The sequence below is a fragment of the Macaca nemestrina genome, chromosome 17, assembly GCF_043159975.1.
Source record: "Macaca nemestrina isolate mMacNem1 chromosome 17, mMacNem.hap1, whole genome shotgun sequence".
NCBI classification, from domain to species: Eukaryota; Metazoa; Chordata; class Mammalia; order Primates; family Cercopithecidae; genus Macaca; species Macaca nemestrina.
The window spans coordinates 12,922,479-12,936,126 of record NC_092141.1 but is presented as its reverse complement, the minus strand read 5'-3'; the positions used below and the strand labels follow the sequence as shown (position 1 = coordinate 12,936,126).

The 13,648-nt window shown below is 44.1% G+C and overlaps 1 protein-coding gene across 5 annotated transcripts in view; it reads right to left on the bottom strand.

Annotated features, from left to right (window-relative positions):
* LOC105473719 (myocardin) overlaps positions 1 to 13,648 on the bottom strand; it is a 110,056-nt gene that overhangs the window by 54,801 nt on the left and 41,607 nt on the right. For 4 of the 5 annotated variants that reach the window (XM_024790231.2, XM_071082361.1, XM_071082360.1 and 1 more), the window contains exons 3-5: positions 6,041 to 6,096; positions 3,903 to 3,978; positions 186 to 347 (exon numbers count right to left, since the gene is read on the bottom strand). In XM_024790231.2, the coding sequence (XP_024645999.2) occupies positions 186 to 347; positions 3,903 to 3,978; positions 6,041 to 6,096 (294 nt within the window). Of the gene's footprint in view, positions 1 to 185; positions 348 to 3,902; positions 3,979 to 6,040; positions 6,097 to 11,175; positions 11,220 to 13,648 lie in introns of all 5 variants that reach the window. The other variant, XM_024790230.2, reaches the window with a different exon arrangement.

The following is a 13,648-nucleotide window of genomic DNA, read 5'->3' as shown; positions in this document are numbered from 1 at the left end:
AGAATGGGAGTTGCAACCAATGCCCAGGATCCCTGGTTATGGAGAATTAACTGGACTAACAACCCATGGTATGGCTCTTGTCAGGTGAGAGGCCCTCATCCCCAAAGGTCCTAGTATGTCAGAGCTCCAGGCTGCCCTCAGATCTCAAGAGCACCAAGAAGAGACATGCCATGTGTTCTAACTACCTTTTATGGCCTCTTTCACAGCAGAATCCACAGGAAGAATGTTTTTTTCCACCAGCTCCAGCGGCCCTGGTCGTAGAGCAATTTTTTCATTGAGATCATCGGCGAGTCGGGCTCTTTTCAGCTTCATCTGAGCAGTTGGAATGGACCTCTCTGCAGTGGAAGCTAAAGGGTTGAAATGAAAAGGATCAGTTCTAGAATTTGATGTCTCTCTCTCCGTCTCTTTTGTTTCTTGGCTTGTGGTCACAAAAGATTGTGTCACATTGTGCTCTACCATCCTAATAATTTTTTGATGCAATCATCATCACTTTACAGGGATTATCACCAAAGCCTAGACACTTCCAAATAAAGGCAAATCGAGAGGCACATGGAAAAGTTAGAGACGCTTGCTTTGTGAGGATTTGTGAAAAAAAATGTGCAATTAGGAGATTTTTGTAAGCGAGCAGTCTGCAGGCTCTGTATTGCTTGCCTGACCCTAAGCTATGGCACTTGGATACACATTTCATCTGCATAGTGACCGGCATAGGCTAGGCCTGCAGTAAATGTTATCTGTTGTTATTATTAGTAGTACTAGTATGACTTTTAAAGGATTTTGGACTAGTCAAGGCTGTGACCGACTGAGTCAAATGTCCAGGTCAGTTGCGAAAGAAAAAAAATTCCATTGAAACAGTTATCTAATTAAACAGAGGGATTTTTAAAAGTTGAATTCATCCACAGGCAGTTTCTCATCATTTGGAGGGTGTGAAAGGTCACGTCCAGAGCCTTAAATCCACTTCGATACAGCTGACACCAAACTTCCTTTTTAGGTTGGGCCCTGACTTATTTCTGTGGAAGAACTCAGAGGAGAATCCAGCTTTGTTCTCATGGAGAACTGTAAGTTAAGATTCTATAAGAGTTTGCAACTTCACTCTCAACTTCGTAAATCTAGAAAGTGAGATATTTACAGACAAGTCCCTTAGCCCCATTATTTTATTAGTAACCACCTGCTAACCCCAGACCTTGTGTCTGGCACTGATCTAGAACTCTCCATACAGAAGAGGTCTAGGGATGTCGCATCGGTTGCCACAGGCTTGGCTGTGGAAGCTGCCCCTTCAAAGCATTTCACATTCAATGGAGGGAATGTGGATACTCTAAACCAAAGAATGGTCCTACCAAAGCCCATGTCCTCTCCAAGGACCCCTTACAGTTCCTTGCAAGGGCAGCTTGCTGGCTCTCTGTCTCAGCCATCTTTCTGACTCATCCTGTGTACCAACTCAGGACTGATGTTCAGAAAGCCCTCCGTTCTTCTGGTGCCTCCGTACAAGATGCTTCCTACCATCCACGTCTCTCAATCCAGTTTTTCAAGACTGCTACAAATTTCATCTACCTCCTGTCATGACCTGTGGCTCTCCAGCCCAAATCCTACCATTCCAGAGGGCCTGGTCCTTCTCCTTCTGTCTTCTATGTCTTGAATTCACCTTTGCACCCTGGCTTATTTCCTTTCCCCACCTTTAACTTCTTCCCCACTCCCCACTACCAACATCGTACTTTTGGGTCCCAGCATAAGGCTTTCCTAACTCTTCCTGTTCTTACAGATCCCTTTCGCTTTGACTGCCTCTAGCAGTTACAAGCACAAACCCTTCACCTTGTTGCTTCTGAAATTGGACAACAAACTCCTGGGCAGCAGGAGTCATTCTGTATCTAGCAGATCTTTTATGTTCCAAGAAGCTAATTCCCAATTTCTGTTGACAAAAGAGGACCCCATGGGAGGCACCAGAGACGTGCAATTGAACTGGGGGTTGGTGCAGTTCACACCCTGATATTTTAATTCAAGACCGTATTGATGGAAGAAATAACATTTCGTATGTTTTTTGATTATAACATTACTGTGTACTCATTGTCATAAATGTGAAAAATGCTAAAAAAAAGTGTGCAAAAAAATGAAGGTTTCAGGAAAATCCCCACTTAGTGTCACCTACTTTTTTGTTTGTTTGTTTGAGACAGTCTCACTCTGTTGCCCAGGCTGCAGTGCAGTGGCCGGATCTCAGCTCACTGCCAGCTTCGCCTCCCGGGTTCATGCCATTCTCCTGCCTCAGCCTCCTGAGTAACCAGGACTACAGGTGCCCGCCACCGCGCCCAGCTAATTGTTTGTATTTTTAGTAGAGACAGGGTTTCACCGTGTTAGCCAGGATGGTCTCGATCTCCTGACCTCACGATCCACCCGCCCTGGCCTCCCAAGGTGCTGGGATTACAGGCGTGAGCTACCGCACCCGGCCTGAAAAGTCTATATGTCATTTAAAATGACATCGCTTGGATTTTTGTGCAGCTGTGATTTTTGTGCTGACACAGCCACTGCCTTTAAGCTTGTAGACACCACTGCAAAGGAGGTAAGAATTCTGTCACCTCCCTTTGAGGGCCTTTTTCCCCTGTTTTCCAGACACCTGGCATCCTTTGGCTGCCTCGTGCAGATCAAAGCCTTCCATCCCACACAGCCTTCCCTTCAGCTTTGGCCTCTTTCTCTTCCCTACCCTGAAAACAGTTCTCCGTCTTAAAATATCCCACCTACTTTAAGGTTGAAAAAGGGTTAGTCTTGGAAAGCCAGAAAAAAATAACCAATGATGCCAATCAAAGAACCAAGGTTCACAATTTCCAGGATATTTCAGAGCCTTTTGTGTGCTTTAAAGCTAGTGTTCAGTCTTAGAAGGAAATCCACGTTCTAGAGAAATAGCATTCAGGCTTTGTGCAGGCTGTTCCCTCAGACTGCGACACCCTTCCATCTTTTTCTACCTGGCTCAGTCCTCACATTCCAGCCCATTTCCTCACTCCTCCCTGTCCATTCTGATCCCGATGGCTCTTTTCTCTGATCCTCTTCCATACACCCACCACACCAGGCATTTCCTTTCTTTCCGTGCTGGATTGTAAATGTGATTCTCATGTCCTCTGTTATACTGTGAGACCATCTGAGGGCACAAACCTGTGGCTTATTCGTCATTGAACCCACTGGCCTGGCAGAACAGCTAACTCCTAGCAGACACCCAATACAGTGTGTGTTCAAGGAACAAATATCTCATAGGTAACCGTCAAATTAGGGGTTGGACCTCTTTTAGGGTGGGTACCAATGGTCTCGGGGATTCTGTCTCAGTTAAGGCAACTTACCAGGCAGGAGTAGAAGCCTCTCCTCCTGCATCCGGATGTCAGAATATGGGGACCAATTAGTTGTTTGTTTGCCTTGTCTCACACGCCCCAGCACAGAGGCGGCACCCTAAAGCAGCACTAGGCCTGCTTTGATCAGTACTAATTTCCTCAGATTGTATTCTCTGCACACCAGAAGGTAAGGGCGTCAGCAAAGTGCAATCAATTACCTGGAGGATACAAAGGCAGTGAGGGGACCGTGATCCCCTGCCAAAGCGAGTGATGATCCAGATTAGTAATAATTGTCAGCACATGCTGGACGCGTTCCTTGCACTCCTAGAAGTTATATGATTTGCCGAGGCCTTAGAGTTAGGAGATGGGACAGCTGAGATCAGAGCCGGAGTCTTTAACCCGCTTAACCATTTTATGGCTTCCCAACTTGGTTATCTACGTGGCCTCGAAGGCTTAGATGATTGCTTGAAACTACCACTTTGTAATGACAATAGAGATTTTTAAGAGGGCTCAGCAACTGTACAGACACAAGTAACTCTGGGAAAATGGCCCACCATTCTATAGCATCTCTTGGTGTCTGATTTCTTGCAGGCTTACCTTGGAGTATGTGCATATTAACCAAGTTGGCACTGTTGCACCTGTTTCTGGCTTTGCGCTTCAGGGAATTTTTAGCCTGTAGAACCCAAACAAAGAGAATCACCTAGTTTTACCTTTTAAAAAACTCAATTTATCTCACATGAGAAAATAACCTTTTAAAATAATAAATGAAACATGAAAATATTCTTGGTGTCTCACATTTTGATGAAGGAACATTTACAAAGACCTCTCCCATAATTTTTAGATGGGAAAATAAGAAGGTGAAGAGCTTGGGTCCACGTCAGGGCTACAAACCTAAAGCTCTTTCAGGGGCAGGCAGGTTGGTACATGTTAATGAAATGTTACTATAACAGGATACTAGGCTGCTTGTATTATAACCAATCTTATTCCATTGCCTTTTTTTTTTTTTTTCTTTGAGACAGGGTCTCTGTCATCCAGGCTGGAACGATCATAGCTCACTGCAGCCTCGACCTCCTGGGCACAAGTGATCCTCCTGCCTTAGTCCCATGAGTAGCTGGGACTACAGGCATGCATCACCAAGCCCAGCTAATTTTTTTTTTAATTTTTAATTTTTGGTAGAGACAGGATTTCACCATGTTTCCTAGGCTGGTCTTGAACTCCTGGACTCAAGCAATCTGCCCGCCTCAGCCTCCCAAAGTGCTGGGACAGCCGTGAGCCATAGCACCCAGCCTCCATTTCCTCTGAAAACAGTCACAAAATTAACCAAGATCAGAGCTAAAACATTGCCTAAATCTAAAATAACAGGACAAGGTATGCCTCTTTCCCATTATTCGCCTGACTTCTCTTTTAGGACATGTGAACATGTAAAGCCTACAGATTCAGGCCCACCAGGAGATGGATGGGCATGAAGAGAGAGTTTATTTACCCAGTCTCGTGATCTTCTTGATGGGACTGTCGGTAGGGCTGTTGCAGGCTGTGGGAGGGCCAACACTGGACCCCAGGTTTCTGATGTCTAGTTCTGGATTTTTAATCTCACTGTAGTGGATCTCCCAGTGGCCCCCTGAGAGGGGTCTGGGAATACTCCCGTTCTGATAAGAGTCGGCTGTTCTTTGTTATTCTCCAGGTAATAGGAATCACAGCCACCTGTGAGCTACTTTGAAGAGTAGCAGATCCCTCCTCTTCCTCTCTACCCACAGACAAGTTGCAAAGCTAGTGCTCTCAGGCAAGGAAACATCGGCAGGCAGATACTCTCTTTGCCTTTCCTTCTCACTCAAAGTGTTGATACTTGCTAAATAGTATTCATTAACATGTTATTGACAAATTCAGGTTGCAGAGATTTGTTATGAAGGTACAGAATATATGCCGAATCTCACCCTCGAATGCTACAAAAAAAGAAGGGAAAAAAAGCAAATAACCTTTTGCCTTTCAGTAGCCACAGATAAGTTCTGTATGCATAAACCATGCCTTAGCATTGAATTGGATTTTTAAAAATCTAGTTGTTAAAAAATGACAGGAATAAAAGGTAAGGCTGCTTGAAAGCCGACTCCACTTCCCTCTCTAAAGTGGTTTTTTTTTTTTTGGTTTTTTTTTTTTGTTTTTTTTTGAGACGGAGTCTCGCTCTGTCGCCCAGGCTGGAGTGCAGTGGCCGGATCTCAGCTCACTGCAAGCTCCGCCTCCCGGGTTTATGCCGTTCTCCTGCCTCAGCCTCCCGAGTAGCTGGGACTACAAGCGCCCGCCACCTCTCCCGGCTAGTTTTTTGTATTTTTTTAGTAGAGACGGGGTTTCACCGTGTCAGCCAGGATGGTCTCGATCTCCTAACCTCGTGATCCGCCCGTCTCGGCCTCCCAAAGTGCTGGGATTACAGGCTTGAGCCACCACTCCCGGCCTCTAAAGTGTTTTTGACTCTAGTGCATCCTTACTGTAATTTCTTCCAACATTAGAAAAATGGGGGACTTTTTAAAAAAAAGCTAAAAAATAGGAGTTTCAAAGCTAACATAGTTGATCCCATTTTTATAGTTACTGGTTAATAGGAATCAGATTCCATATGATATGAGGGCAGGGGACTGGCAAATTGACTGAGTTTGTTGTAGGAATTCTACACGCATCCGCCAAGGGTTAGCATTCAGAGATTCATAACCTGTAGCCTAAGCTTGGGTAAAGACATGTGCAAAAATTACCTTGTCGCTCTCCAAATGTTTTCTTTGCTCATGGAATTCAGCTGGACGTTTCAGTGCTGAAACAGACACACAAAACCATGAGTGGAGACTGGGTTATGGGCATCGGTCAGTATCGCAGAATTTGCCGGTGTGCTTGCTGAGTTATGCACAGTAGGGAGGTGATTGCCTTTATTAGGCCACAAGCAATGAGAGAGGACAGGCCTGGAGGACACCAGCGGCCCTGAAGCCATAGGAGACAGAGGAAGTGGAATCGAAGCCTCAAACAGGGGGAGTAGCAGAGGCAGGATGTGCAACAAGAAGAGAAGTGATGGAGGCAGGGCATTCCAAGTTCTGGAGGAAACAGAAGGGGTGGTGGATAGCTGAAAACAGAAAGAATGCTCTGGTTTGAGGGAGAGGTGTAGACTTGGGTAACTAACACCCTCTTTGACTTTGCTCTGTCCTAGAGTGCAAAAGGCTTAGGGGATGACTGTGGTCTGTGTCTGTGGGGTGGGGTGGTGCTTTGGAGGAAGGGACTGTACTCTGGATAAAGTGTGTGGCTGGTAGGTCAGGAACATGCAACTGAGGGTGTTGAGTGAGAAGCAGAGAATCAAACTTTGAGGGCTGGAAGGAACCTTGGAGACAGGGAAGTTAACTCCAACAGTGAACAGAATGGGGAAACTGAGGTCCACAGAAATTGATTGACTAGCTCAGGATCAATTAGGGCTGGGAACATAGGTCCTGTGACAACTCTAACCTCTTTCAAGGTGTGGTATGTAAAATATTAACAACCAGTAGACACAGGCACTGGTCAGTCGTACAGAACACACGGCAGCTGTGAACAACCTGGACAGAATGCCAGCCTTCACTCTCTTCCCATGACCTCCTCCTCATCACAACTTCATAGCACCTCTTATGGGGGTTTAATAAACTCCTTTGAGCAAAGAAGTAGAACATCATTTTGCAAAACTCTACATTTTGCCTTGATTTTCCTAATCTAGAACAATCTCAATCAGGAGCCACAAATAATCACTTTTCATGATAAGTGATAAGGTGGATTAGCAGTTACAGACTTGCATTGATTTTTCTCCCCCTGAATTGTATGTCTGGACAACTTGAGGAATCACTCGATCCAGAGTTCCAATATGACTCGAACAGTGGTTTACCATAAGCTGCAGGCAATGCAATATTCTTCCAAATCTTGGCCAGCACAAAAATTAGGTTTCTGACCAGATCGCGGTGTGTGTGTGTGTGAGTGTGTGTATGTGCGTGTGCGTGTGCGTGTGTGTGCACACATGCCTCATTCAACCCTTAAGACCATGCTGAATCTGGACATAGTTTTCAGCAGGGTTTGCTGGAGATCAAGCAGACATAGTTGTAGTCACGGTGGCTACCATAATGGTAGTTGGCCCTAGTATCCTCTTTAAGGATGCTGCTTGGGGAGTTAATAAGTCACACTCTCTATAAATCTCCCTGTTCACCCCCAACATTAACAATGTTGCAGAACTACCCCATCTGGCTTCCTTGTGCCAAAAATAGTTGACAGGCATCCTTCTCACTTTGACCAAAGATTAAGAGACTTCCCTTCTTATAGAAAAAAAAAAATGAACACGCTTCTTGAATACCATTGATCTGGAAACTGTTTTACAGTTGTCTCTGCTTTCTACTTTGTACTCTTAAAATGAGCTTCTCTGCAAAACCTCCCTTTTTAGATGACCCTTTTCTCCCATTTCTCCCAACTCAGTGATTCTGAGAAATTTATATGCAGTTGTCCTGTGTTGCTCATGCATTTTCTTTGAGTTGGGTCTGGTCATTATCCTTAACAAGGCTTGCCTTTGCCTGCGTTTGATCGCAGGTGGAATTTATGTCGAGGGAGTTCTGCAAAGCAACTCCCTTTCCCCTTAAGCAACCAGATTATGATACAAAGTCTGCTTGAAGTCCAGTGGGCCATTGCGGATCTATACAATCTCTATCAATAGCTCCTTCCTCTGTCCTGTCTCCTGGTAATCATTTAGTTAGGTATTGCATATTGGTGTAGTTTAATTACTTACATAACCCCGAAAAGGAATCGATCTTCGTGTAGTCTTATTAAGTAGTTAAAAAGAATAGCATACCCTTTTCATCTAGAAACTCCCCGAAGGGAATAGCATGAATAGATCTTGGGATATCTCTGACATTCCAAACACAATTGGTTTTAATTGGGCTTGGGGTTTAGGAGGAATTTAACGGGTTCTCATGTCTCTGAGGCTGTTCAATGCTTATTAGCAAAGCGTATTAATTGTTCTAAGAAACACTGTATTTCCTGTATCTCAGCTTCATAGAGCTACAATTCATCACTTCTTGGTGTTAATAACTCCCCTGGGAGATGATTCACACGGTCCAGTTCCCTGATGCCAGGAGCACAAAGGTCTTCTGGAATCTTCTACCACAGGGTGGAAGAAACTATCTCCATTTAGCAAGGACTTGGGAGGAAAGCCAGAGAGGTCCACATGCTGTATTTTACCACATGCTCTTCTCCTCAGAGGTTAAGGGGTGTTCTATGGGGCACTGGCTTGAGGTCACACCATGGAAAACTATCCTGCCATGGACCTGGGCTTGAGGTTTGCCTTCTCAGTGACCGCAGAGACCGTGGGTTTTAGCCACCTCCCATGAAGGCCAACAAAAGCAATGGAGCTCCCCACCTCTCAGTTGGCTTTTTGGAAAATACATAAAAAACCACTTCTGCTGCCAGCCTGGGGAGTATCAAATGGCAACATTCTGTATTTAAAGAACTTTGACATTTAAGATTGAAAAGGAATTTGGATTCTACATTTTTAAAAAACTCCATGTGATTTTGAGTTAAAATACTGTTGTAAATTCAATCAGCCACACATCTAACTCATTCCCCCTGGAGGAAGATTAATGGCTCCTCACGAGGGAATTTGTGTTCTTGCCTCAGAGTTTTGTTGCAGGCTATTCCTATTTCTGTCCCCAAAGCTCTTGCTAATTTGGGTCAGCCGAGCATATAAACATTTGCTTACTTAGAACTTAGAAAAAAGATTCCGAGATAAGAACAGTCTTCCTGCGGTCCTCTGCTCTCCGCCGTAACCTCATGCCTCCAGCAGGATCCCAGTAAAAGGAGAAAACAGGCCATGGAGCCACAGAGAACTCAGTGAAGGCAGGGGCCTCACTCCTCAGCACAGGGTAGGGTCCCTGGAGTTGGGCAACTCTGGCAGCAGAAGCAGGGCGGTACCTGGTGTTGGGCTGTGCCTGGTGCAGGCCCTGACTTCTCTTAATGGGACCATTCAGCCGCAGGCTTGGAGCAATCCCAGATCCATTGCTACTAACAGGACCAAGAGGCAGAATTAAAGAGCCAGAGACTTCAGGGCATCAATGAGTGCAGCGTTCTCAAAGTGCAGCCTCCGGACCAGCATCTTCAGCAACTGGGAACGTGTTAGAAATCCCAATTCTTGGCTGGGTGTGGTGACTCACCCCTGTAATCCCAGCACTTTGGGAGGCCGAAGCAGGTGGATCACGAGGTCAGGAGTCCAAGACCAGCCTGGCCAAGATGGTGAAACCTTGTCTCTACTAAAAATACAAAAATCAGGTGGGCACGGTGGCAGGAGCCTGTAATTCCAGCTATTCGGGAGGGTGAGGCAGGAGAATCGCTTGAACCCAGGAGGCAGAGGTTGCAGGGAGCCAAGATCGCACCACTGCACTTCAACCTGGGTGACAGAGTGAGACTCTGTCTCAAAAAAAAAAAAAAAAAGAAAAGAAAAAGAGAAATCCCAATTCTTGGGCCCCAACCCAGCCCCACAGAATCAGAAACTCTGCCAGTAGGACCCAGGAATCTGTGTTTTAACAAGCCTTCTGGGTGATTCTGATGCAAAAGCTTCAGAACCACTGTGATGGGATTTATAAGTCCAGTGGATCTAGATCTAGGGGTGTTGGGAACCTAGGACTTCCAAACGGGAGCAATGAATGACCAGGACTGATTTTCAGCATTTCAAAAAGCTGAAGAGAAAGAGTATGTCTGCCCAGAGAAAGGCTGCTTAGACTCACAAAGCTGTCACTTTTCATTGCTCCTGCCCGGAATCATAGAGACTTGGTTTAGTTACGGTAGTTCTCATCAACAAGCACTAGCTGGTAAATTTATATACCATGAATTAGAAAATTAACTTAAAAACATAATATTAACTATTTAAAAATGCGTGGATTAATAATTAATGTATGTAGGATTCTTTAGGGGGACAGGGAAGACAACGCTATTTTAAACGTAAAACCTATGGCGGTGTTGGGTAGAATTGAAGAAGTCCCGGGTGGCTAAAATTTTGGGAACCATCCATTTGAGCTCTGCTCTTGCTCTACCATCTACTTTTGGTATAACTTGGAGTAGGCCTGAGAGTTTTCCTGTGCTCTCTCTTTCCCACTTATAAAAATGGGCTTATTCGTGCTTGTCTTCTCTCCATCTTGCTTTTAAAGACAAATCGGGTCATAAGAACTTTTTTTTTTTTTCCAAACAGGATACATACTATGCATAATGATAATGCTTTGGAGATTATATTTTCTTTTACGCTTGGAAAAAAATTGCTAGTTCAGTACTCCAATGATAGTCTTAAGGGTCTGTTACCCCAATGATAGTCTTAACGGTCTGAAGACAGTGCATTTCCTAGTGTAGCTTTGTAATGTTCAAGACCTGGCTAGCGCACTTGGAGAATTTGATGCAACATCTGTGAACGCTTTGGAATTTCTCAGAAGGAGGGTACAAGGACGAATTCAAAGTGTGCCTGTAATGACTGGTTTTCTAGTTTCTAAGGAACAGGGAAATGGGAAAATTGAAGGAGAGATGGGGGGAAAAGAAGGAAGGTAAGATTTTTGACCCAAATGGGATTGACATGAAAATCCAGGGCACCTTTCTCTATCTCTGAATTTGAGATGTTAGAAAGAAGGGAAGAGGCAGACAGATTCATTCCCTTGCGCCGTGTACTGCTCAAACAGCCGACAGTGTGTGGTAGGGTGTAGGGAAAAGCCAAGTCAAATGAATGCACTGAGAAAAGGAAGAGAGACTTTGTCCGGTCAACTTCTCAAAACTATCGTGAAGCTGCATGTGATAGGGGTGCGGGAATTGCCCCGGTCATTCTTCTTGCTATTCAGAAGTACCACAAAATTCAGGGATTTACCAAGGTTTTGCAGTAAGTATGTGGCTGCTGTAGCTTGGATTAGTCTGCAAAAAAAATAAAGGCAGCACCATTCATAGACAGCTCATTGTATCTTTAAATTCATTTACATTGATCAGATCATGGAACTAGGCTGCCCAGACATTTCATTCTGGCCAGCAGCGGCTTTCTCTGAGACTCTGTGGACACGTAGCAGCCTCTGTGGGCCCCGTGTCCTCTCAAATCCACTTTAGCTCCCTAATCTCATCTTCTGTATTCCAGGAGAATAAATTAAACCTTCTTACATCTCTCCCCTGGGTGAAACACCATAGATTCACTTTAGTAGCAGAGGGAGAGGGAGAGGGAGAGGAAAAAGTGATTTTTATTTCAATCTTCCTGGCTACCCATTCTTCTGTAGTGGTGCAAAGTTGTCCAAAATTATTCAATGAGATGATTAAATGGGGGTGGTTTGGGACCCCTCCTAGACTGGAAGCACTTTGAAACAGAAGTTGAGTCCGACTTCTCTGTGTGTGTTCCCCAGAGCCTTTCTCATAGCAAAGGATTAATAAATATTTATTGAAATGCTCTATGACCAGTTTATTGAGTCTGATTTACATGGCTGGTCATCTTTCCACATCAAGTCTTCTGAAGTGGTTGGAATAAAATGGTGTTATTTAAAATTTTACCCAGGAGAGTGATACCCAGGGAGAAGAGTTGCAGGAGAGAAAATTTGCATAAGAAATAATGAACAGGCCCAACAGGTCTAGGGAAGGAGGTGGCCTCTGTCCTAATGCCACAAGAATGTAGAGAACCCTGATATCCTCTTGCAACCTTGAGCCCAAAAGGGAGGGATAGTGAAACCATTTCCTATGAATCCTGGTTGATGATGGCGAAGTAGGCAATTTGAAATCTCCATATTGAGATTTAGAGGTGAGATTTTGGAGAGAAATCTAAACAATAAGTCCTGTAAGTAATATTTCTAAGTTAACTTTGAGAGGACATTTCATTAAGTTTTCATGCCGATTTTGAAAATGTGAATTTCACAACTGCCATTGTAAATGCACCTGGACTGAGAACCCTTTACCTGCTATTTAAAGTTGTTCTGGTGATTCTGTCCTGGCCTCAGAACCCTGCCCGTCATGATTAAAAATCAAGAGATGGTGCCTTTAAATTCATTCAAAGCACATAAAGAGGGAAATTAGCCTAAACTCATAATGCCCACACATAAGAATAAAGCGAATGTTTAAGAGAAGTGATTCACGAGGATTATAAAAAAGAATTTGTTGCTGCTTGCTAACGACTGTTTATTACTCTGCAGCAAGCTCCAAACCTGCAGGATGCATGCCCAGGAAAAGGGAAGGAAGAAAATTTCAATCCATTTGGATTAGTTTCACTAGAATTACACATGATTCACCTCATTAGAGTCAATGGGGGAGGAGCCTCATAATTTAATTATCAATTTGGAATGCCATTGAAGAGAGACCTGCCATACAGGTAAGTCAGTGAAATCTTTCATTCGATGCTCATCACGGCAAAGCATAGATTATGATATAGAACTTGAAGCCATTGCATTTAAATCATCGGTTTATCTTTGGCATTTTCACATGATACACTTTTTAAATTTTCCAAGTTCTAACTGAATTTTTTGGCCGTAAAATGCCTTATGATAGCAATATAAGTAAGTGTTTTTAAAGGCCAAGCGATTCATTTTGAACGTTTGAGAAAAGGAGCCTAGGCAGGGATCAGGAGACACAGGTTCTGGTCTCAGCTCCTCCCCAATAGGAGGGAGTTGCATGTTATCCAGTGGATAAGCCCTGAAGATTTAACCTAATGTAAAACTCACAACTAATTCTCGGCAGGTGCTTCTGTTGATGAGTTAAAAATAGTAAGTCTGGCCAGGTGCGGTGGCTGACGCCTGTAATCCCAGCACTTTGGGAGGCCGAGGCGGGTGGATCACGAGGTCAGGAGATCGAGACCATCCTGGCTAACACGGTGAAACCCATCTCTACTAAAAATACAAAAAATTAGCCAGGCGTGGTGGCAGGCGCCTGTAGTCCCAGCTACTCGGGAGGCTGAGGCAGGAGAATGGTGTGAACCCAGGAGGCGGAGGTTGCAGTGAGTTGAAATCACGCTATTGTACTCCAGCCTGGGCGATAGAGCAAGACTCTGTCCCCCCCCAAAAAAAAAAAATAGTATTGCTATTTTATAAGGACAATTAAGAGTTCACTTAGCCATCAGCTTTGAGTTTTGACAATTTACGGCATGTTTAAAAAGATTGCAACTATTTCAAATTTTATGAATAAAGTGAGAGATTTTATGAATAATTTTATCTGGCATGGGTTTACATTCTCAAAAATGAAACTAGAAAATGAGACCACATGAGATCTAGGCTTTGGGACATTGGAAAAATCTCTTAGGCCTCTTCAACCTCAGTTTCATGAACAAGAAAGACAAACAGGGATTGGGATGGGTCAGGGGTTTTCAAACTCTATTCTGA